At 38.6% G+C, this 26707-nt stretch overlaps 1 protein-coding gene across 2 annotated transcripts in view; it reads right to left on the bottom strand.

The window, feature by feature from the left end:
- The window catches only part of CDKAL1 (CDK5 regulatory subunit associated protein 1-like 1), a 743372-nt gene that overhangs the window by 233682 nt on the left and 482983 nt on the right, over positions 1–26707 (bottom strand). For both annotated transcript variants that reach the window (XM_011998164.1, XM_011998165.1), the window contains one exon: positions 6048–6193. In XM_011998164.1, the coding sequence (XP_011853554.1) occupies positions 6048–6193 (146 nt within the window). The remainder of the gene's footprint in view (positions 1–6047; positions 6194–26707) is intronic.

Raw genomic sequence — 26707 nt, 5'->3', positions numbered from 1 at the left:
TAATAATTTAGCATCCTTTTTGCAGATAGGCTGGAAAAGTAGGTCATAGGATGGGCTGGACGATATATGTTAGCTCAATGACTCACTTACAGTCATCATCCTGCCAAAGTAATACTGGCTTTATGCCCTTGTGCCCCTTCCACTGAATGAGTATACAGTGGAGAGATCAGAGAATGAAACTTCCTCTGCAAGTCTGCTACTTTCCTTCTAGTTTGTTCTCTCCTCGCCCTGCAAAAGATTCCCCTTTACCTGTGAGTGTTCATTGCTTATTAGCTGTGGCATTTCACTGGGCAGTCTCTGGGTATAGTGAACTTAGGGGAATAATAATAAATATCACAGTGCTAAAATGGTTAATATTCTATAAGCAACAAGGGAAATTAACCCTGAAGTACACAGTACCTTAAGAAATGATAATGGCAAATTCTAAAATGAATGATATCATGGGATTAAAAATCAACACAGAGATGCCACAGTAAGACGCAACTTAACATTAGATCCATGCAACTTGCGGGTAAAAACAAAACTGTTTATTAATTCATTCGAATTGTATTTACCAAGTGAGAAAGATAGAGATGGTGACTAGTTAAGGTCTAGTTAACATAAACCAAAAAGCTACTGGACTTCTAACAAAATAGTCTATCTAAACAGTTAGGTCTTTTAATATATAAACTGATTCATTTCTTAAGTATCTATCCAGAGGATATTCTTACACGTTTCTTTCACATTTTAATGTGTGAACTTGAGGACTTAAAGATTGCTTTACTTAGCATTAAAACATATGCTTAAGAACTCTGCATGTTGTCATTTTTTTGAATATATGTTAATGTATTGTTTATGTTGGGGAATGACTATAAATTCACTGCTGCTCAAATGATAGAGGCCCAATTAAAGTTCTTGTCTAATGCCTTAAGGCCCTGGGAACCCTAATTATATCATTCCCAACATAACACAGTACAAAATCATTGAATTGGGAAGTAACTCTCTCAAAAATACAGGAAAAATAAAAAAAAAAAATCATTCATGTTTTATACTTTAAAAAAACTCAGTAATAAGTTAAAAAGATAACAGAGACATCAGTTATGTGACAATGAATGATAGTAAAATATATAAGATACATATTTTAAAATATAAAAACACAAATTTTTTTTTTTTTTTGAAAGACAGGATCTTGCTCTGTCACGCACACTGGAGTGCAGCAGCATGATCATAGCTCATTGTAACTTCCAACTTCTGGGCTCAAGTTATCCTCCTGCCTCAGCCTCCCTAGTAGTTGAGACTACAGGTGCACACCAGCATGCTCAGCTAATTTTTTTATTTTTATTTTTTTGTAGAGATAGGGTCTCACAGGCTGGTCTGGAACTCCTGGGCTCAAGTGATCCTCCTACCTCAGCCTCCCAAAGTGTTGGGATTACAGGTGTGAGCCACTGCACCCAGCCAATCACAGATTATTTTTAAAACCAGAATTGTACCTCTTGCTTTGTTCTATACACTTTCTTCCCATAACCCTACAAATCCCATTTTATATTTCAAAAAACCATCTTATCCATTTAGATAAAAACATCAAATTACTCAGTTAATGTTCAATTGGATTAATAAATCTGAATAGAATAATTTAAGTCACATGATTGCTCATGACCAGTTGTTTGAATTAGTATATTAAGTCATTTAGACACTCTTCTTTGCAAAGGTTGCATGATTTAATAAATTCCCATATGCCTCAACATGTGCCAACACTGCTAGGTTATCTTGTATCCAGCTGCTGTTGTGATGATGGCTGCCAACTTTCAAACAACTGAAGAGAATAATGAACCAGCTTAGTTGGCTCATATGTAAACTTACATTGCTCCCAGCTAAAACATGGGCCATTTTCAACTGTAAAGAAAATTAATTAAAAATATTTCACTTCCACTGTTTGAGAATCACAACTCTACCAATATCACAGAATTAGTGGTTTAAAAGCCTGCAGCTTCAGGTAAACCCCCATAGTTTGGATTTCAATCTTAAATGCTGTAGGTTGTCTTATAAAATGGATTTTTTAAGGAAACGGATCAGGAAATGCCTTGTCCATAACTCATAACACTAATATTTGAGAAGCCTCACACTGCTGGAGAAGAAAGACAGACTTTTATTTGTTAAAGGCACATTACAAAAATTTCTGGGGAAATAAGAGATGTAAATGAAATGGGCCACCATTTAGGAAGGATTTTTAAAAAGAAAACAGAAAAAGAAAGCACCAAACATACCACTTTAAGTCAGGATCATTTTATGAATGAGTGTTATGCACAAATCAGGACAACATGATAGTGTTAGGCCCTCCAAGAGTGAAAATACTGTATTGAATTTTAATAAAGGCTGGACAAGACAATTTTGTGCTGGATCAGTTATCCAGACTAGTGACTCTAAAGAAAGCCCTGAAACTTTGGTGTTTCCAAAATAAGCACTCATCTATTTGGCATAAAGCAATACTAGTTTTTATAGGGGAAAGTAGGTCAAACATAAGAACTATTTAAAATATTTCAATATTTCACTTATTTCTTTTTTCTTTTTTTGTTTTGTTTTGTTTTGAGAAGGAGTCTCGCTCTGTCACCCAGGCTGGAGTGCAGTGGCGTGATCTCGGCTCATTGCAAGCTCCGCCTCCCAGGTTCACGCCATTCTCCTGCCTCAGCCTCCCAAGTAGCTGGGACTACAGGTGTCCGCCACCACGCCTGGCTAATTTTTTTGTATTTTTAGTAAAGATGAGGTTTCACTGTGTTAGATAGGATGGTCTCGATCTCCTGACTTTGTGATCCACCCGCCTTGGTCTCCCAAAGTGCTGGGATTACAGGCGTGAGCCACCGCACCTGGCCCTTTTTTTTTTTTGAGATGGAGTCTCACTCTGTCGCCCAGGCTGGAGTGCAGTGGTATGATCTCAGCTTACTGCAACTTCTGCCTCCCAAGTTCAAGTGATTCTCCTGCCTCAGCCTCCCGAGTAACTGGGATTACAGGTGCATGCCCATGCCTGGCTAATTTGTGTGTGTGTGTGTGTGTGTGTGTATATATATAAATATACATACATTATTATTATTATTTTTTAGTAGAGACGGGGTTTCACCATGTTGGCCAGGCTGGTCTTGAACTCCCGACCTCAGGTGATCCACCCACCTCGGCCTCCCAAAGTGCTGGGATTACAGATATGAGCCACCGTGCCTAGTCTAAAACATTTCATTTATTTCTAAATGTCCATAATAGTTGGAAATTATTCACTAGGTAGATGGACTTCCCCAAGAGGATAGGAAAACTCTTTTTCGCTAAATGGCAAAGCTGATTATACTGTCCTCATGGGAGTAAGTCTATACTATTCTTCGCAAGTAACAGATGGACTAGATAAAATACACAATTTTATGGTTCTGATGAACTGTCTAAAACTATGCAAGGATCACTTTTTTATTTCATTTTTTGAGATGGGTCTCACTCTGTCGCCCAGGCTGGAGTGCAGTGGTGTAATCTTGGCTCACTGCAACCTCATTTCCCAGGCTCAGTCGGTTCTCCCACCTCAGTCTCCTAAGTAGTTGGGACCACAGGTGTGAGCCAACATGCCCAGCTAATTTGTATTTTTGATAGAGACAGGGTTTCACCGTGTTGCCCAAGCTGATCTTGAACTCCTGAGCTCAGGAGATCCACCCACCTCAGCCTCCCAATGTACTGGGATTCCAGGCATGAGCCACTGTGCCGGGCCTAGGATCACTTTATTAGCAGTGATTATCTGATTTCTTTTTTTAAAAAAATAGGTTACCTGAAGTTTTCTCAGTCATCTGCTATACATAAGCAGGTATGTCATATTGGCTGCCTACTACAGTTTTCCAATATATCTTACTTTTAATCTAAATGTGAAATTATATACCAGGGTTGCTTCTGCCCTTGCTGCATATACACAATACAGAGTTAATGTAAAAATCTCTCGGAGATGCTAACTGACTAGACTCATACTCTACAATCCAACTGACTCATGGCACTTGAAACTGAAATTATATATGGGTGGGTATGGGATGGAGTGTGATCTCCAGGCATCTCCAATATCTTCTCCAGGTATGTCTAATATTTTCATTGCTAGACATACTAGAGATACCTGGGAAACATAGTTGGTTCTAGGATCCTCCAGTTGGTCGAATACTTCTAGAAAAACTACATAGATGCCTCACAATAACTCAGAATCCAAAGAAAGGACCCAGATCCAAAGAAATCCAAGAGACTATTTCCTAATACCTGACATAAGCATCTCTTTACCTCTATATAGCTCATGGAGGCTGCTGGAACTGTTCAAGATGGAACAGACTTAATAGACCTTCAGAACAACATAACTTGTGAAACTGTTGCCCAGTTAAGTAGCCACAGTAATTCCTCCAACAACTGAGTCAGCTCTCAACCAAATAAAGATAAAAGAGAGGTGCTGATTCCCTAACCTCATTTAATCACATGAATTCAACAAACTATCTGGAAAGTGTTCTAGTCTATTCTGCACAGGGGATGCATGTCTATACTTGGGAAAATATTGTGTAACAAGTATCAAGTTTTTATTCGCTACTGCTATAATAGGCAAAGAAGGAAGAAATTTCACAAGTGCAACAACTGACTTGAAATTTTGAAAATATTCCATTTGCCAGTGCCAGCGTGCCCAAAAGAACTCTCTTATGTGAGACAAATTTGCCTACAATAATAGAAGAAAGGCAAGAAAGCGCTATAGGCCAACGGCAGACATCTCACATAAAAATCTATATTCTTTAGCCTAACACAGTTCGGTTCAAGATTTGAAAGTATTAACAAGGGTAGAGATCTATTTTCCATTTTTGACTTTGAAGGTTGTAGTACTTAATAAATACACCTTCTATGCACTGATTTGAATATTTGGACAATTAGCTGTATTTGTTTGAATGTACATTAAGTAGCTTTATTCTTGGTGGTTAGGATAATCAAGAAAGCCTAGAGGTTAAAAAAAACTTAGAAAGATACGTAAAGGAAAGGTATGGAAGAATAGAAAAAAGAAAAAGAAAGAAAATGATTTTAAAATGATCATATGCAGTTAGGATAAATGACTAATTAAAAGTGGAAAAAAATAATTTCTTACAATTCGTATAAAGCAATCGTATCCATGCAGTACTCTGACATAGTACAAAGGTACATAATTATAAACAAGACGATGGAAATAAAAAGTTGTATCTTAATTAAGCAAAACAGCAGAGGAAAAGGCTATGGAAAAAATTTATGAAACGTAGGAAGACCCAGGCCACAAATATGCCAAGACAAATGACATATCCCCAGAGGGGAGAACAGCGTCACAGACTTGAGAAGGTTCTGTGTGACCCTGGCCAGTACTTCCATTTCCTGCCTGGCATAATCACAGAAGGCAGTCAATGTTTGGTGATGATGAGGTGCAGGGTTTTGAAGAACATAATTAAGGGCTGAAAGTATTTTCTGTGGAAACAAAATTATCATTCATGTCTGACATTGTGTAAATATGCCTTAATTTTGGTCAATAGCAATTTGAACCTTAAAAATTAGAATCCTCAAACCTTCTTGTAAATCACAATTCTTTAAGCAAACTACAGGGCTTTGTGTGTAAAAGCACAGACATTCCAGATACTCTTTAAAAAATGCTGTTTAGTAGAAAATTATCTATTTTTGTAGTGACACGATTTGGCCTCCGTCCATGTCAAAACCAGTTCATGACTTCAAAAAGCCACATTAAAGGAGATTTACACAGAGCAAAAGCTAAAGCAGTTTTCATCCATCAGGTCAGGTATAAAAATAATCACAATTCACATTACCTTAAAACGACTGGCAATCTTACACAAATTAATGGTGTGTCATGTACAGATGGAAGGTGGATATAAACTGAGGAGAAAGAAAAAACCACATCAAAGGTGCCAAGAAGACTTAAAGGCTTTGAAAGCTTCGAAAGTCTCGCCTTCTCTCTTGTACCTTTAATTGTAAGGCTGCAATAAGTGCATTTTTGCCACAAGCTCTTGAAAGAAAAAAGAAATGGTTATTTTCTTAAGTACTAACAGACTTACTTCTCTTTCAGAAAATCCACTACTCTTTTGAAGTCAGCCACACAGTATTCTCTTTTCATTTCCATGAGTACGCTGTCGGAGGCAGACTGGACTGGTATGTGCAGAAAAGCGTAGACTCTGGGGTGATTAAGGATTTTTGCCATTTCCTTAAAAAAATGGAAGGAGAAAACATTAATCATTTTAACAAATTGTGGAATGGTTTTCCTCACATCAACATCACAAGCACAAGCAAATAAACATACTAGTTGAAAACAGACCAATCATCAAGCCTCTTAAAGTGAACATCAATTGGCAATATTCTATGATGAGATTTGGGAATTCTATATCACTTTCAGAAGATTCCACAGAAGAATTATTTCCTCATGCTTTCTGTTTCTCTTAGGTGACAAAACAGAGATAAACTCATATAATGCCTAAAGAGTAAAAAGATTTTTCAGTACTCCAAAACAAACACCATTCCTACTTCACTTCAAAGGAGTTTTACATTCTGCCTTGTTACATTTGTAGGAAAAACATCAATATTTAAGGCAAACACCTGAGATCCCATAATCCCCTATACTTGAATAGAGAAAATTTCCAAATTTAGGTTAACACATTTTTTAATACAAATATTATTGCCAGGACAAATGACATATTTGTAAAAAAAAAAAAAAATGAGGGAAAAAAACTCTGCAACTCACCTGTTTCTTTTTTTTTTAATTTCATTCACATATTTTTTGAGTATCTATTATGCAAAAGGCACATGATCAGACAGTAAGGCCAGCCACTTCACCAATGGGCACCTACTGACATTCATACTTAAGATGCATAAAAAGAAGTGAAAGAAGAGAGGAAGAGAAAGAAGAACGTATCTTGCCAAGTGAAAGAGAATACATTTAAGTGAAACACATTAAAAAACTCAGAGAGTGTTTAAAAATTACTCCAAGGACACAAAGCGGTCGAATAGAAAGACAGAGGTGAACTTGTGTAATGTCACCATTCATGCAAGCATTAGGTAAGTTGACTAATGTGGTCCCTCTCCACTGCTGCATGCTGTCAGGTCATCGATTTGAAAGAGAGGGAGGAACGGAAGGAGAGAAAGAGAAAAAGAAAAAAGAAAAGAAACAGAAAGAAAAAAAGAAAAAGAAAAATGAAAAGAAAGAGACAGCAGGTGCATACAGCCTTTCAGAGTCCAGTAGTGAATAAAAACGTCATAAAGGGAGCGGCTCATTAATAACTTGCATGTGCCAGTGATTCTTAATTTTCAAAGTATTGCACTTTCACATCTGTTACCTAATTTCATCCTTCAGAAAATATTTTGAAGGATCTTATGGAATCAAAGAGCCAGCTAATTCCGTCCAGTTACCTCTTAGCTCTTCAAGAGTCAGTCATGCATATGGATCAACCATGCCCTGTGTTTCTCCATTTTCTTTTCATTGACTGTGAACATTAGCATTTTAGCCAAAGTGGAAGCCCAGAGATGAACTCAAATCAGTCACCTTCTTAGTAGTAGTTGTTTAAAATACTCCTTTTACTAAGAAGTTCAGACTATAAAATAAAATTACTCATAGATATCCTTTATCCACACTTTCTCTATCAGGAATTAATAGGTATATATACCTTACTAACCTTGTTACATATAGACTACTAAATTGGAATTGGAGTTGAAGAATTTCTTATTTAGTAGAAAAACAGCTGGATACACTTTTATGAAACTGTTAAACTTCTGGGTTGGGTATTCAGTAGGCTCTTTTTTTTTTTTCTTTCTTTCTTTTTTTTGAGATGGAGTTTTGCTCTGTCACCCAGGCTGGAGTGCAGTGGCACAATCTCAACTCACTGCAACCTCCGCCTCCCGGGTTCAAGCAATTCTCCTGCCTCAGCCTCCCAAGTAGCTGGGATTCCAGGCGTGTGCCACCACACCCGGCTAATTTTTGTGGTTTTAGTAGAGATGGGGTTTCACTATGTTGGCCAGGCTGGTCTTGAACTCCTGACCTCAAGTGATCTACCTGCCTCGGCCTCTCAAAGTGCTGAGATTACAGGAGTGAGTCATGGTGCCTAGCCTCAGCAGGCTCTTTGTAGCCATACTGCACACCTAGAGCTGGGTGAGGCAGAGCCACACTCACATTACCCATCCTGCAGTAAATATGCTGGCCTTATGCTAGGATCCTCTGCCTTTCAGGTTCTTCACACTTGAACATCAAAATCCCACCGCCAAATTTAAGAAACATAATTGTACAAAGATCTTTGTTTTCTAAAGTGGCAGCACTCACAGCTCTAGACATATCTATTGTGGTGAGAAATGACATTTTGACACGTAGTACACTTTGTGAGATGAAACTTCGCACTCGGGCTGTGCGCCTTTTTCTCATCTATAAAATGGAGAGAGGGATAATATTCATCTCATAGGGCTACTGGGCTATTGTGAAAATAAATTAAGATAACCCAGTATATACTAATAGAATAAGTACTCCATATGTAAATCATCTAATTTTTAAATTTTTTTCTTTTGGCAAGTATTTTAAGTTCCCGGTAACACAATTTTATGTGGATTACAGGGAACCTATGAATCAATAAATAAAACAGCTTTCTGATAAGCTAGTTCCCGAACTAGCAGGTGAAGGAGAAGTAACTGGTACTGATTTGCATGACATAAATTTGAAAGGGGTTTACCAGCAAACATGACCCCGGGACAGAGAGGGTGGTGCAGTTTCTCTTGGAAACACTCAGGGTGGCCTCCTACTATAAACAGGATACTGCGCTAGATGAAACTTTGCCCTGCTACAGTATGCCAATTTACAAATTAAAATGTTAATAGCAAACAAGTAGGATAAAAGTGGTGGTTTCCCCCTCCCCCCCACCACCCCCATGGTTCTCAAAATAAACCTTCCCACTAGTAATTATCTTCAGTTTCATACTACAGGCCTTGCAACTTCATACTGCTAGAACACAAAATAAAATTACACTTGCCCCTTAATTAAAGTCTATGTTTCTGCCACTAAGAGAATCATGACTTAACACAGATTAATGTACCCAAGGAGACAAAACACGTATTTTTTGTTTTGCTTTTTCTTCCATTCCTCTTCTTGCTCAGCACTCTCAGTTTAGGGCAACTTGTGTTCTCTTCACCTTTCAAAAACTTCTTCCTTTATGACTTCTCAGCAACCTGTTCTGGGTATTACCAAAGTGTTTACTTAGCTCTTCCTGGCAATACAATAATGAATCTCCAGAACTGAACGCTACAAGGCCAGGAATTATATTTTACTCTTCCCTCTGGATCTCTACAATAGCTTATACTGTGCTAAGCACACCACTAAACATTTAAATACAGAAACATTTAAATACAACTACATCAACATACATGAAAAGAGGTATAAACTGTAATTTCAATAGGAAGACAAACTTTCATTTAGTAATATTTCGGTTGGGCTCAACCAGGTAAACAAACATATATTCAAGGAGGTAAACAGGCATTTAATCAGCCTGCCTTAATTTCTGGAACAAATGAATAATTATATGTAAATCTATAGGTATATACATAAGTACAGGCATACCTCATTTTATTGTACTTCCCAAATATTATGTTTCTTACAGATTGAAGGTTTGAGGCAACCCTGTGTCAAGCACGTGCACTGGCAAATTTCTTCAACAGCATGTGCTCACTTTGTCTCTCTGTGTCACATTTTGGTGGTTCTTGCAATATTTCAGACTTTTAAAATTATTATTATATCTGCTGTGATGATCTGTGATCAGTGATCTTTGACGTTACTCTTGTAATTATTTTGGGGTGCCACAAACCGTGCCCATATAAGATGGCAAATTTAATCAATACATGTTGTGTTCTGACTGCTTTTCCAGTTGGCTCTTCCCGTCTTGGGCCTCCCTATCCTCTGAGATACAACAAGATTGAAATTAGGCCAATTAATAACCCGACAAAGGCCTTTACATATTTAAGTGGATGGAAAAGTCCCACGTTTCTCACTGTAAATCAAAAACTAGAAGGCATTAACCTTAGTGGGGAAGGCATATCAAAAGCTGAGACAGGTTAAAAGCTAGGCCTCTTGCACCAGTCAGCCAAGTTATGAATGCAAAGGAAAAGTTCTGAAGGAAATTAAAAGTGCTACTCCAGTGAACTCACGAATGATAAGAAAGTCAAACAGCCTTACTGCTGATATGGAGAAAGTTTCAGTGGCCTGGATAGATGATCAAACCAGCCACAACGTTCCCTTAAGCACAAACCTAATCCAGAGCAAGGCCCTAACTCTCTTCAATTCTATAAAGGCTGACTGAAGTGAGGAGACTGCAGAAGATGTTTGAAGCTAGAAGAGATTGATTCATGAGGTTTAAGGAACAGTTTCCATAACATGAAAGTGCAAAGTGAATAAGCAAGTGCTGAAGTAGAAGCAGTAGCAAATTATCCAGAAGACTTAGCTAAGATCACTGATGAACATGGCTACAGCACACTGCAGATTTTCAGTGCAGACAAAACAGCCTTCTATTAAAAAATGGCGGCATCGAGGACTTCTATAGCTAGATAAGTCAATACAAAAGGCTTTAAGCCTTGCTTCAAAGGTTCAGAGGACAGAAAGACTGACACTCTTGTTAGGGGATAATGCAACTGGTGACTGTAAGTTGACACCAGTTCTCATTTGCCATTCTGAAAATTCTAGGGTCCTCAAGAATTGTGATAAATTGACTTTGTCTTTCCTCTATAAATGGAACAACAAAGCCTAGTGAGAGCACATGTGTTGACAGCATGGTTTACTGGATATTTTAAGCCCACTATCGAGACCTACTGCTCAGGAAAAAAAAGATTCCTTTCAAAATATTACTGCTCATGGACAATGCACCTGGTCATCTAAGAGCTCTGATGGGGATGTACAAGGAGATTAATGTTGTTTTTATGCTGGGAAACACAACATCCATTCTGCAGTACAGGGACCAAGGAGTAATTTCAACTTTCAAGTTCATTATATAAGAAATACATTTTTGTAAGGCTATAACTGCCATAGTGATTACTCTGATGGATCTAAGTAAAGTAAATTAAAAGCCTTCTGGAAAGGACTCGTCATTCTACATGCCATTAAGAACCTTCATGATTCATGGGAGGAGAACAAAATATCAATATAAATAGGAGTCTGGAAGACATTGATTTCAGCCCTCATGGATCACTTTGAGGGGTTCAAGACTTCAATGGAGGAAGTAACTGCAGATATGGTGGACACAGGAAAACAAGTAGAATTACAAGTGCAGCCTGAAGATGTGATGGAATTGCTGCAGTCTCATCATCAAACTTGAACAGCTGATGAGTTGTTTCTTATGGATGAGCAAAGAAAGGGGTTTCCAGATGGAATGTATTCCTGTTGAAGATGCTGTGAACATTGTTGAAATGACAACAAGGGATTTATGACATTACATAAATGTAGTTGATAAAGCAGCGTTTGAGGGAGTTGACTCCAATTCTGAGAGAAGCTGCACTGCCACGGCTACGTTCTTAACCTTTAGCAATCACCACTCTGATGAGTCCACAGCCATCAACATCACGGCAAGATCCATCACAAGCAAAAAGATAGTAACTCGCTGAAGGCTCCTTTTATAGCAGTAAAGTATTTTAAAATTAAGGTATGTGTATTTTTTACACATAATGCTATTTTATACTTACTAGACTACAATATAGTATAAACATAACTTTTACATACACTAGGAAACCAAAAAAATCATGTAACTTGCTTTATGGTGATATTTGCTATTTTGCGGAGGTCTGGAACCAAACCTACAGTATCTCTGAGGTATGCCTGTAAAAACCAAGACACTTTAAATAAAGGTAGCCCCATCATGGATTATATTTCTAAAGGTATGCTGAAGCTTGAGATTGAAATCACAATGCATTTTCTCTTTTCTTTTCTTTTTTCTTTTCATCTCGCTCTGTCACCCAGGCTGGAGTACAGAGGTGCAATCTGGGCTCACTGCAGCCTCCACCTCCTGGGTTCAAGCGATTCTCCTGCTTCAGCCTCCTGAGTAGCTGGGATTACAGGTGCCCACCACCACACCTGGCTAATTTTGGTATTTTTAGTAGAGACTGGGTTTCACCATATTGGCCAGGCTGGTCTCCAACTCCTGACCTCAGGATCCCCCCGCCTTGGACTCCCAAAGTGCTGGGATTACAGGCATGAGCCACTGATCCCAACCTATAATGCATTTTCTTATGAAAGTAATTTACAAGTGAAGGGAAGGGTCTCAGGTTTGACAAGGGAAATAGAAGAATTTAGCTCAAATTGTGGCTGATGAAAGAAAGGCAATCACAAGCAGCTGGGTGCTCTGAGCTGGGTGAGTCTGAGCTGAAGGGCAGATTTGGTGGGCATGTATGTGCTCACATGGGAGGGGGAGCAGTTGAGGAGCTCTGGTAGCAGTTAGCGTGGAAAAAGTATGTGTTTTAATATTAGGTCATTTACAATGGAAGGGCTGATGTATCAAGGCTGCTTAAAATATAGATATTAACCATTTACAGACAGAAACTGCAGAATGGCTAGCCAGATTAAAAAAACAGTGTTTCTGTCTGGTACTATTCCATGGGGTCCTCATCTTACAAAGTGATAATCATCTCAGTGTTTGTTTTTTTTCTCTGAACTTAAAATATAAAGAAAAAAATAAATTGAATGAAAACAGACTTAATTTTAGGAAGCAGTTCTATGTATGGTTACATTTTTAACAGAACTGCTAAATTTCATTTTTATTGCCCTACAGTCATCAAACTCATCATTACATTCTACTTAGTTTTGAATATATGTACTACTGGCTTAACAAAATCCCTCAGTATGTGCTCGCCTCAGCAGCATGGCCCCTGTGCAATTACTCAGTATGTGAAGGTTTACAGAAGATATTAACACTTGCATTGAGATGCGTTTACATCCACACGGATAGTGATCAAACAGAAAGCCCTCTCAGATGACAGCTTTGTTATGAAGTACATGCATATTCAAAATTCTAAACTTTACACCGCTCTGTTGTTTTCAGCTCATATAAGTGATATGCTAAAGGAAAAAAAAACCTTCAAAGAAAGATAAACTATATATATATGTATATTATATTCCCTTTAAACATTTTCAAAATAGCTTGAGATATAATTCATATACCATACAATTTATCCATTCAAAGTATACAATTAACATTTTTTAGTATATTCACGGGATTGTAAAACCATTACCACAATCTAATTTTAGAACATTTTCCTTCCCCCAAAACAAACCCCGTACCCATTAGCTGCCACTCCCATTTTCCCTCATTTCATGAACCCTTCTCCTAGCTCTAAAACAACCACTAGTCTACTTGCTAACTCTACAGATTTGCCTATTCTGGACGTTTTACAGAAATAGACTCATATAATATGTGACTTCTTTCGTGACTGGCTTCTTTCACTTAATGGTTTCAAGGGTTAACCATATTGTAACATCTAAGGATTTATTTCTTTTTTTTTTCTTTTTTTTTTCTTTGAGACAGAGTCTCATTCTGTTGCCCAGGCTGGAGTGCCAAAGTGCAATCATGGCTCACTGCAGCTTTGACCTCCTAGCCTCAAGTGATCCTCCCACCTCAGCCTCTTGAGTAGCTGGGATGACAAGCACATGTCACCACGCCAGGCTAATTTTTACATTTTTTCTAGAGACGGGGTCTCACTATGTTGCCCAGGCTCACTGATCTTGAACTCCTGGGCTCAAGTGATCCTCCTGCCTCAGCCTCCTAAACTGCTGGTATTACAGGTATCAGCAACCATGCCCACCATGCCTAGCTTTATTTCAATTAAATAATAAAACATGGGAATTTAGAATTTATTAAATATATAATTTAATGCAAAACTATTTCAGATGTTCTGAATTATATTAGCTTGACTAAGGTGGTAAAGCAAGTTTCACCCATATTTCCTGGCTCTAACACAAACATTCTAATGGCATAGCCTTGCTAAAGATTAGCTGGTACATATAAGATCTTATTAGAAAAATTATAACAGAGACAAAAAAAATGGGAGAAAGGTGGGCTGGATGAAGTGGCTCACACCAGTAATCCCAGCACTTTGGGACGTTGAGGCAGGCACATCACATCACTTGAGGTCAGGAGTTTGAGACCAGCTTGGGCAACATGGTGAAACCTCATCTCTACTAATAATACAATATATGTATTCGCTGAGTATGGTCGTGCGTGCCTATAATCCCAGCTACTCAGGAGGCTGAGGCATGAGAATTGCTTGAGCCCAAGACTCGGAGGTTGCAGTGAGGCGAGATTGTGCCACTGCATTCCAGCCTGGGTGATAGAGTATCTCAAAAAAAAAAAAAAAAGAAAAAAAAGAAAAAAAAAAGATGGGGGAAAAGTATAAAAATTCCTTAGAAAAATTAAGAATCTCTTAAAATGAGCAGAATGTGACAATTAATGATAATGATATTATCTTATCATTTATTGATACTTATCATTATCAAAAGAATGAAATTCTTACTTTTATTGTTTTGTTGAGGTAAAATAGACATACAACTTACCATTTAATTTTTTTTTTTTTTAAGAGACAGGGTCTCGCTATGTTGCCCAGGTTGGACTCAAACCCCTGAACTTGAGCCATCTATGCACCTCAGCTTCCCAAGTAGCTGGGACAACAGATGCATGACACTGAGCCTGGTTGACGTTTTTTTTTTTTTTTGAGAGGGAGTCTCCCTCTGTCACCCAGGCTGGAATGCAGTGGCACAATCTCCGCTCACTACAACTTCTGCCTCCCGGGTTCAAGTGATTCTCCTGCCTCAGCCTCTTGAGTAGCTGGGACTACTTTTTGTATTTTAGTAGAAATGGGGTTTCACCGTGTTGGCCAGGCTGGTCTTGAACTCGTGACTTCAAGTGACCCACCCACCTCTGCCTCCCAAAGTGCTGGGATTACAGGCATGAGCCACCATGCCTAGGCTTGCCTGGTTGATTTTGAACCATTTTTAGGTATACAGTTCAGTGACATTAAGTTCAGTCAATGTTGGACAACCATCACCCACTGTCCATCTCCAGAACCTTTTGATCTTCCCAGACTGAAACTCTGTACCCATTAAACAACTCTCCCATAACTGCTCCCCAAGCCTCTCATAACCACAATTCTACTGTCTCTATGAATTGAACCATTGCAATTGAAATCATATAATATTTGTTCCTTTGTATCTGGCTTATTTCACTTAGCATAATGCTTTTGTCCCTACTGTAGCAATATTATGTTTTTTATATCTTTTTCCAGACAGTTGATAGCTCTACTCTCAATGCCAAAGCACACTGCATAAATTTGTATTAGCTCTTACTTCCTTATCCTGCAATTAAACCATACGTCCTCATATCCCATAGGTATATCTTGTTTATGTTCATTTCCCTATTCCCTTGCTCAATTCCTGGCCCCAAATACTTACACTGTAGTTGAATGTATAAATGACTGAATGTCCCAATTAATTGATATGGTTATTTTGGCATAAGTTCCACAAAGACTTCTAGGTAATGGTCAAAAGACCAATGCCAGTGTTCTAGGAAATCCTATTTCTGGATTCACCTTCAACACTTACCAAGTCATATAAGATAGAGTAAGACCAGAAACATATTTCATCCATTACTTCATTAACGGCACTGTAACAGCTACTAAGTGAATTACCAATACCTACGTTTACTCTAGCAATTAATAATAAATTGTCATTAATAGCATCAGAAAGTGAATGAGGGAGCACAAGAAAGGAAAATTTCCAATTCTTATGACCCAAATGACAAAGATAAGATATTGTGAACAGATTCTAATTTACATTTGACCTACAACTTAATTATAACAGGAAATTCTCTTCTAAACTGCAAAGAGTTAACATTTTCAGTATTTGTGCTAAAACAGGTTGAGACAAAACATCTGTTGTAATTAGTGTTTACAGAAATGCAAAAGGACTTCAATGTTCCCTTACCATTACCACTTCATCTTAGTGTCACAGTCAATCACCAGGCTTTACATTATGAAGATGGAAATATACATCTTGAAACCAATGATAAAATGCTAACAGTTACAATTACACACACAAACACATTTATTTTCAACTAATATTATCAGTGTTTTATTTTTTTTTCATTTATTTTTCTTTTTTATTTTTGAGACAGAGTCTTGCTCTATCGTCCATGCTGGAGTGCAGTGGTGCAATCTTTGCTCACTGCAACCTCCACCTCCCAGGTTCATGCCATTCTCCTCCCTCAGCCTCCCGAGTAGCGGGAACTACAGGCATGTGCCACCGTGCCCGGCTAATTTTTGTATTTTTAGTAGAGACAGGGTTTTACCATGTTGGCCAGACTGGTCTCGAATTTCTGACCTCAGGTGATCTGCCTGCCTCAGCCTCCCAAAGTCCTAGGATTACAGGTGTGAGCCACCACGCCCAGCCTAATTTGTTTTTAAATTATTCTTCTGCTCTGTTAAGGACAGGAAATCAAAATAGAGTTTTTGTCTCATGATGATGGTGGTGGTTATATAGATCTATATGTATATATTAAAATGCACAGAATGGGACACATACAAAAAACTCAATTTTGCTGTATTAGTTTTAAAATAAAATAACAAAGAGAAAAACTAAAACTAACAGTGAAATCTTTGATGATTCAAACACTATATGAACAGGTATATGCTATAAAAAGCTTTAAAATCCACACACAATTGCCTTTGCTCCATTTAAGAAAAGACTACTACACACTAACAGAATGAATCAATAGCTGATCAATTTAATGAGGAAAGGGCAGTTCAGGCTGTACCTTCAGCTCAGAGAGTTTTATTGGCTTCTCTTAAATATGACATACATAATTGAGGAATCCAATGGAAAGGCAGATGTTAAAGATTTATCTTAAAATATTTAAGTCATTTATCTATGACCTGATTAAAATTAACTTGGAGTGGTGGTGCATGCCTGTAATCCCAGCTACTCGGGAGGCTGAGGCAGGAGAATCACTTGAACCCGGGAGGTGGAGGTTTCAGTGAGCTGAGATCGTGCCACTGCACTCCAGCCTGGCGACAGAGCAATACTCAGTGTCTAAATAAATAAATAAATAAATAAAAATAGACACAAAAAACCAGTGATTCTCTCAGTCTCTTTTCCTCCATAATTCCATGGTCTAAATTCTCAAGTGGAGAAAACTCGAACAGAGCTTCAGCCAGTACATGATGGGTGTGTAACATAAACAAGAAATAAATTTTTGTTTCTATAAGCCACTGAGATTTTGGAGGCGATTTTACTATACAACATAACTTAGTTTATCCTTACTGTGATAATGTTATGTGTTGACAGGGCTACTGAATGCACAGATAGCTGATAAAACATTATTTCTGGGTGTCTGTGAGGGTATTTCCAGAACAGATTAGCATTTCAAGTAAAAGAAGATCCATCCTTATAAACGGTCAGTAGCATCCAATCCTTTGAGGGCTCAAATTAAACAAAATGACAGACCGAGGATGAATTCTCCCTCACTTCACACCCCCCCGCCACACATACCCCCATTATGTTTCTTTGAAGGACTTTGATTAATCCAGCGATGCATTCTCATGTTATGGATAAAAACACTAAAGTTTAGAGATGTTGAAAATGATATGCCTGGCCAGATGCAGTGACTCACACCTGTAATCCCAACACTTTGGGAGGCCAGCATAGGAGGATAGCTTGAATGCAGGAGTCCAAGTCAGACCTGGGCAACTAGTGGGACCCCATGTCTACAAGAGAGAAAAAAAAAAAAAAGTTGGGGATGGTAATGTGTGCCCGGAGTTCCAACTACGTGGGAGGCTAAGGAAGAAGGATCACGTGAGCCCAGGAAGTCAAGGCTGCCGTGAGTCATGACTGGGCCGCTACACTCCAGTCTGGGCGACAGAGTAAAACCCTGTCCCAAAAAATAAAATCAAATGATGTGTCTACAGTCAAGAGCAGTAAGTGGAATAACTGGATTTAGAACCTAATCTTGTCATAGTACAGCGTCTTTTTTCTTAACTAATTTTCAATAAATATTAGGACGGAAGTGTCTATCAACTATGAAGGTTACAACAGGGGAGAAAGAAGCAACAAAAGGTTTTACCCCAAGTAGAGCTCAATTTTGAAAGATAAAAATGTTTCCTAGCCAGGCACGGTGTCTCACGCTTATAACCCCAGCACTTTGGGAGGCTGAGGTGGGCGGATCACTTGAGGTCAGGAACTAAAGACCAGCCTGGCCAACATGGTAAAACCCCACCGCTACTAAAAATACAAAAATTAGCTGGGCGTGATGGTGCACACCTGTAGTCCCAGCTACTCAGGAGGCTGAGGACAATCACTTGAACTCAGGAGGTAGAGGTTGCAGTGAGCTGAGATTGTGCCACTGCACTCCAGCCTGGGTGACAGAGTGAATGAGACTCTGTCTCAAAAAAAAAAAAAAGTTTCCAGACAAACTGCAAAGATAACATGTGTTTAATAAATAAAAATGGTGGCCACAGTTTAGATACACAAGGCCACTGTCCATAGGTAACCAAAACTTGAGGCATCTTGATTTCCTCAGAACAATAACCCCAAACACAAACATAGACTTTTTGTCCTTTTGAGTCAGTGAAGTTAAACCAATCAGCTACAGACAAATCAGCGTACACATCTTTGTTTGCCTTAAAGAAGAATATAGGACAGCCAGTCATGGGAAAGGTCAAAATACTTCCTATTTTACAGTCTATGAACCGTGCCGTAGTGGCTGTAAAATTGAGACTTCGTGCCATTTTCCAGTTTGAGGTCTTTCTGGTTCATAAACTTTTCTTTTGCATGCATAGTAAACTCTCAAAATTCTAACTTGATCTGATTTTGGACACACATAATATACCTAGCGTCTTAAAATACAAGGCTGTGTATTTTATAAAATAACCTAGTGACCTGCCATATCAGTTCTTCTGGCTTTTCTAAGTCTAATAATACCACTGATATATCTTTAAAAGTATATTTAGAAAAATAAGTATACTTGGAGATCAATTAATGATTCTCTATCTATTTACTTTTTTTATTAAATATACTAGTTACTACACATTTTGTTAAAGTCCTAAAGACAGAATTGTACATTTGAGGGTTGGGCTTATAGCATCTTATAAGGCTGAACCTGTCCCATTCTCTTAGACAAAAGACGCATAAAATAAGTAGTGCACATAAAGGAATGAAAAAATCTCCATTGTTCTTTAAAAATACACATTCTTTTCTCTATTAAAAGCAATGCATATTTCTTTAAATTTTGAAAAACTGAGAAAAATAGAATAAAAAACTAATCATTGCTGAAAACAACCATTATTAAAACAAAGATTCATTACTCTTGCTATCATCTTGAAACAACTAAATTATAAAATTATATGTGATACTATCTAGTGAGTTTGAGAAAAATGAAATGATTTTCAAAGACTAACATAAAGCTAACAGTATTTCTTGACAATAGATCATTAGGTCTGAGCTCAATTTCTTCAAAAACGAAGGAAAAAAGAACCTTTCTTTTAAGCAGGGTCCAAATCACCCAAGCACTTAGACTCAAGGGGCTCATAATACTTCTACATTAGCATAACAGGAGAGAGAAATCTGAATATGAAAACAACAAACAAAGGAAAATCAGCGATAAGAATCAGGAAAACATCTTTGACTCATTCCTGAACAAGTTATTACCATTAGAACAATGTTGTCCCTGGAGCTATGATGAGAGAATGGAAAAAATAAATAGATATAAAAAGAAAAAATTTCTTTATTTGAAAAGCTATAAAAATGAGAAGGAAGATAAAAGAAGAAAACAGGGATAGACAATTCTCTCCTCCACCTCTTAAATGTATTGTACAGAAAGGGAAGTCTTAAAAGTTGTTTTTTGTTGTTGTCGTTGTTTTGAAACAGGGTCTCACTCTATCACCCAGGTTGGAATGCAGTGGCGTGATCACGGCTCACTGCAGAGTCCACCTCCTAAGTTCAAGTGAACTCCTGAGCTCAAGGGATCCTCCTGCCTCAGCCTCCCAAAATGCTGGGATTACAAGTGTGAGCCACCATGCCTAGCTTAAAAGTTATTTTAAGACTTTAGGTCTTAAGAACATGGAACAGGGCTGGGTGCAGTGGCTCATGCCTGTAATCCCAGGACTTTGGGAGGCAGAGGTGGGTGGATCACCTGAGGTCAGGAGTTCAAGACCAGCCTGGCCAACATAGTGAAACCCCATCTCTATTAATACAAAAAATTATCTTTGTGTGGTGGCAAGTGGCTGTAATCCCAGCTACTTGGGAGGCTGAGGAAGGGGAATCGCTTGAACCTGGGAGGCAGAGGCTGCAGTGAGCCAAGATCACGCCATTGCACTCTAGCCTAGGCAGCAAGAGTGAAACTCCATCTCAAAAAAAAAAAAAAAAAAAAACCAACATGGAACATAATTACAAAATAGCTAGAAGAGAGGCTTTTGAATGTCCACACCCAAAGCAATGATGAACACGTAAGGTGATGTTCAAGCTAAATACCCTGTTTGATCATTATGCAACATACATATGAATGGAAATATCAAATTGTACCCTATAAATATGTACAATTACAAGTCGTTGACCTAAAAAAAAGTATTTGAAAAATGGGCCATAAGAAGCCATTTAATTGGAATGATTACAGAGAACAAAAACGGCTCCCCAGCCCATTCCAAATTATGGTACTATTAGTGATACAGTAGTAGTGATAGGCAGAGGAGGCAGGGAAATTCTGGGTAGAAAAGGGCAGGTCACTGGTGAGGGCTCCATCCTCAAGCCTGGAACTGCAGCCCAAAATGAGAACTTACATCCCTATTTTCCTGCTCAAATGTTGTCCCTTCCAAAACCACCCATAGCCTTCCCCATCCCATATCCTGTGCCCATAAAAACCCCAGGCTCAGTCAGCAGAGAGAGGAGAAGCAGCTGGCCACTGGAGATTATAGTTGGACGTCAGTGAGAAGCAGCTTGACTTCAAAGGGACACCCTGAAGGCATAGCTTCAGAGAGGAGAAGATTACCTTCCCAATCCATTCCCTTTTCAGCTCCCCTTCCCACTGAGAGCCACCTTCATCAGTAATAAAATCCTCTGCATTTACCATCTCTAATTCATTCATGCAACCTCATTGCTCCTAGAAGCCAGACAAGAACTTGGGTGCCACGAGTGTGAGTGCACCCTCCACTGTTAACACTTAAGCCGTCCATGAATGGCAAAGCTAAAAGGGCACTGTAACATTCCTTCTGGGGCTTCAGGGGTCTCGGGCACCTCCCTAGATACTGCCACAGGGCCTGCATGGAGATTTTTGCCTGCCGGCACCCACTTGCCCCAGCTCCTGCACCTACTTACCTGCACTCCCCCACCCATAAGGTGTGGAACACAGCAGGACCAAGCAAGTAGAGACTGCCCCTGCTGACACTGAAGCGGCTGGCTAGTTCTAGTGCCTGTGCACTCCAGTTCCCGCCCACAAAGGGATCAGGGAAATAATCCTGCTTCAGTAGTAGTAGCATAAATAGTAACAGTAATGATAGCAGTTTGCATCTATATGTGCTAGACAATGTACTGAGTCACACTCATTGACTCATTTAAACCTCAGAAAAAAGTAGTAGTTTTACTTCACTCGATCTTAGATTTAGAGAAATTAAATACCATGACCACGGCACAATGGTGGCAATGGAATATAAACACAGTGCCCTTGACATTGCTCAATCAAGTGTCTTTCACAGGAGCATCATTCCTATGGATTGATCTACCTGTAATCCTCTCGATACATATACTAATTCTTGAGGAATAGCACGAACTCATTTGCATGAAGGTGTTAACTAACAATAAATCATTTCTGGGAGTGGGAGAGGAAGAAAACAGTAGAAAGTAATCTTTCTAAAACAAGGCATAGAATATATACATATTATGTATATTATACATAGTCTTTGATATATATTAGGTAGTTTTTTGGGTTATTTTTGAGACAACATCTAGCTCTGTTGTCCAGGCTGGACTGCAGTGACATGACCTCAGCTCTGCCTCCTGGGTTCAAGCGATTCTCCTGCCTCAGCCTCCCGAGTAGCTGGGATTACAGGTCTGTGCCACAATGCCTGGCTAATTTTAGCATTTTTGGTAGAGATGCGTTTTCACCATGTTGGCCAGGCTGGTCTTGAACTCCTGACCTCAGGTCATCCGCCCACCTCGGTCTCCCAAAGTGCTGGGACCACAGGCGTAGGCCACTGCGCCTGGCCTATATTATGTGGTTTCTGATATATAAAATATATGTAACATTATATATGTCAAAGATAATTTTTAATTTTCACAATTTGCAAAATTTTCCTTAGTTTGGTTATGTCCAAAATGGGTGGGTTTTTAAAAAAAGTCTCATGTGTTTAAACTAAGTAAAGTAGCTCTTATTGCATTACTTAAAATTAAATAATAAATTAATGGGATCTTTGCAGTCTTTTGCTACTGATCAATATGGATTTTAAGTACGAACTAATAAACAGACATATATTTTTTATAAGGCCACAAGGGACATATTCCATCCCTGTTCTACTTAAATTGTTTTCACTTGGTAAAATTGTCTTCACATGTCAGTTCTTTAATTGGAATGTAAATGAAAGCATTTCTAGTTACGTCATGGTAAGCTGGCTTGTCTAAGGACACCTTGTCAGAATATCTTGGGATTTTAACCTGCTTTTTTAAACACATGAGCTCCAAAGCTATAGGATCAGACAGCTCCTTTAGCAAGTAAAGAAAGATCAGGACAAAGTTCCATTTGGGAAGCCAAATTTACTTTTAAGACTTGAGTTTTCAAAAAAAATGTTGTTTTTTAAAATGAAATAGAAGTTACAATCGTATGCATTTAAAAAATAAAGATTTATTTATATTAGAGGGGGAATTTAAATTTAAATTTATTAGAGGGGGAATTGTGATTTTTAAATTCCCCCTTTCCAGCAGTCTATGGTCTCTACAAATAAAAAAATCTAACCCTTTTTTGCAAGGTTTTGCCCATGTTAACAGAAGAAATCATTTGATACATAAGCATTTTGAAATGTCAAATTTTGGAATTTTTGTAAGATTACAGTTGATTTTTTTTTCCTTTTTTGTATTTTGTTCTTTTGGGGTTTTTTGTTGTTTTTTATTTTTAAAGTTGTTTTTTTTTGTTTTTTAAAAGCCGGCTTTGCAGTGCTCTCTTTGTTTCCAATGATCAGAGCTTTCCAATGAGCAAATGTGTTATAAATTACATCATTAATACCTTATGTTAACCTGGCTAAAGAACTAGGTAAGCATAAGCCTAAATAACAATGATTAAGGAAATCCAGTACACTTTATTACATGTTAAGAATTTCCTTCAGAACAAGCACAGTGGCTCATGCAGGCAGATTGCTTTAACCCAGGAGTTTGAGACCAGCCCGGGCAACATGGTGAAATTCCATCTCCATAAATAATACTAAGATAAGCCAGGTGTGGTGGTGTACCCCTGTAATCTCAGGGATCCAGGAGGCTGAGGCGGCAGGATTGCTTGAGCCCGGGTAGTAGAGGTTGCAATGAACCAAGATTGCACCACTGCACTCCAGCCTAGGGAAGAGAGTCAAACTCTGTCTCAAAAATAAATAAATAAATAAGAATTTCCTTCTATCTTAGGTGAGAAAAAGTGATTTCCACATCAAGTACTCTGACTTTTTAATGTTGCAAACTTAGAAACTGAAAATATAGAAGACAGCTAGGGAAAAAGATATTTCAAAGACGAGTCTAACAGAATGTGTAATATGCTGAAGTGAACTAGGAAGGACAGTAATGGGGACCATCAAGAATTTTCTTTTCTGTCTTTTTTTTTTTGAGACAGACTCACAGTGTTGCCCAGGCTGGAGTACAGGGGCGCGATCTTGGCTCACTGCAACCTCCATCTCCTGGGTTCAAGCAATTCTCCTGCCTCAGCCTCCCAAGTAGCTGGGATTACAGGCACCCGCCACCACGCCCAGCTAATTTTTTGTATTTTCAGTACAGACAGGGTTTCACCATGTTGGCCAGGCTGGTCTCAAAGTCATGACCTCGTAATACATCCGCCTTGGCCTCCCAAAGTGCTGGGATTACAGGCATGAGCCACTGTGCCTGGCCCCATCAAAAATTTTCTGTATAATGTTTAGATGATTGCTATTGCCCTATCTTCATAGGATCATCTCTCCACAGAATTCACTAATGGGCACAATTAATCAGAGGAAAAACTGGGAATTATTATCAAGGGGTATCTAAGACTTAGTGTCAAAAAGTGCAAGAATGCATTCTAGATGAAATAACATATACCAAGTATGAAGCTACTCTGAGTAAAATTAACATTTTGAAACATCTTCAGCTGAGTGAAATGAAGAAAGGGAAATTCAATCCCTTACAAGTTTAATGATTACACATTCAAAATGACTCATTAAAACTAAAAACAAATGGAATACTCCCATCTGGGTGTTTGATTTTATTTTCTCCTAAATAAACTTGATTTATCATAATCACTGATTATATAAAAGAAGTTCAAAAATGAATGCAATATTTCCTTGTCAGAGCATGACAGCCTCCTCCTGCTCAGTTACCCAGTTTCAAAACCTCTGAATTTCTTGCCCTCATCCACTACACCCCACCGATTAACATGTACTTCTGGTGCTACCCAACCCTCAGAAGTCTCTTATTTTGCTACGTCCATCTCTTGAGCGTAACTTTGCACTATCCATGTCTCACAATTTTTTCTTACAAACCATAACGTAAGTCTGAGTCTTCAAATGGGCAAAGGATAGGTAGCCCTGGAGAAAACAAAGTGGTTGTAAGAGTATTTTTTAATTAGGCCCATTTCCAGGTCTTCAACTTCCTTTGTAGTCTTTCTTAAACTTGGATTGTCTGTGGTGAAGGCTTAATGCTGTGTATCCTGTCACACCTCCCTCTCCCCTTTACTGAATGGCATTAGGTCACCAAACACAGAACATGTGAAGTTGCCTTTTTTAAGCAACATAAAGAGTTCTCATGCCTATTCACCCCCAACATCCATGCCGTTAAAGACTGCATTTTAAACAATTGTAATATTTATGCTGTTTTGGTGACATGTATACTAGTAATAATTTAACAACAATCCAAAAGAAATGTTTCTCTTAAAAATATTTGGAGGCTTCTAATCAGAATAATGTTTGCATTTTATTATATATATATATTTTGATACAGAGAAGGATGATACAACGATCAATAGAAGACTTTCAAGCTTAAAAATGTATTGAATTGGCCGGGCGTGGTGGCTCACACCTGTAATCCCAGTGCTTTGGAGGCTGAGGAGGGCAGATCACCTGAGGTCAGGAGTTTATGAGACCAGCCCAGCCAACATAATGAAACCCCATCTCTACTAAAATACAAAAATGAGCCAGGTGTGGTGGTGCACGCCTGTATTCCCTGCTACTTAGGAGGCTGAGACAGGAGAATTGCTTGAACCCAGGAGGCGGAGGTTGCAGTGAGCTGGGATTATAGCCCTGCACCCCAGCCCAGGTGATGAAGTGAGATGCTGTCTCAAAAAAAATAAATAAATAAAATAAAAAAAATAAATATATATGTGTGTGTGTGTATGTGTGTGTGTGTGTGTGTGTATATATATGAATTCTATACAGGAAGTAGAATGGAAATTTGAGTTCCGGGAAAAAAAAAGGATAGTGTAAATTTCCATATTCTTAAATGCTTTACTGAATATGTTTAAAAGAGTGATGTAATGATTTTATTATAAAATTTCTTATTTAAAATATGCCAGAGATTACACCTCTTGAAAGTATGAGACCAGGCGTAAAATTTCTTATTTAAAATATGCCAGAGATTACACCTCTTGAAAGTATGAGGCCAGGCATAGTGGCTCACGCCTCTAACCCTAGCACTTTGGGATGTCCAGGTGGGTGGATCACTGGAGGCCAGGAGTTCGAAACCAGTCTGGTCCACATGGCGAAAACCCATCTCTACTAAAAATACAAAAAATTAGCTGGGCATGGTGACGGGCACCTGTAGTCCCGGCTACTTGGGAGACTGAAGCAGGAGAATCATTTGAACCTGGGGGGCGGAGGTTGCAGTGAGCTGAGATCGCACCATTGCACTCCAGCCTGGGTGTACAGAGCAAGACTGTCTCAAAAAAAAAGGAAAAAAAAAAAAAAGAAACTGAAAAAATTTTAATGTCAATGTAAATCATTTAAAAAAATTATTTTGGGGTAACAGCAAACAAAAGTGTCAATACCACTCAGTACGAAACGCAGTCTGGACTTCATTGGCCACACTCCGTTCCCAGACTCAGACTCTTTCCATTCCTATCTCCTGTCGGTGGCTTCAGGTCACAATGCCCCTTCTCACCCTCGAACACGCACCAACCCCTGGGACACATGTTCCTATCAAAAACAGACCTACTGCTTTTCCCAGAACATGCTCCTAGCTTTTTACCCTTATTCAAATGTTACCCTCACCGTAGAATGCAATTGCTCAACTCTAAGCGAACCCTGCCCACTAAAATCCCATCCATGCTTCAGTTACCACTTCCTCCTGTTTCCCAATGTACCGAAAGTAGTAATCATTTATTTCTTGTTCTCACTTAGAGTGTTTTGTGTCTCTATCAGGCAATTACCACATTGTACATGATTAGTTGTTTAGCATCCTTCCCTATAATCTCCCTCCCACCTCATATATGAAAAATGTTTGATAACTTTTTGTTTAATT

This window comes from Mandrillus leucophaeus, unplaced genomic scaffold, assembly GCF_000951045.1.
Source record: "Mandrillus leucophaeus isolate KB7577 unplaced genomic scaffold, Mleu.le_1.0 Scaffold56, whole genome shotgun sequence".
Lineage (NCBI taxonomy): Eukaryota > Metazoa > Chordata > Mammalia > Primates > Cercopithecidae > Mandrillus > Mandrillus leucophaeus.
Note: the sequence above shows the minus strand (reverse complement) of the source record. Positions and strands in the feature narration are given on the sequence as shown.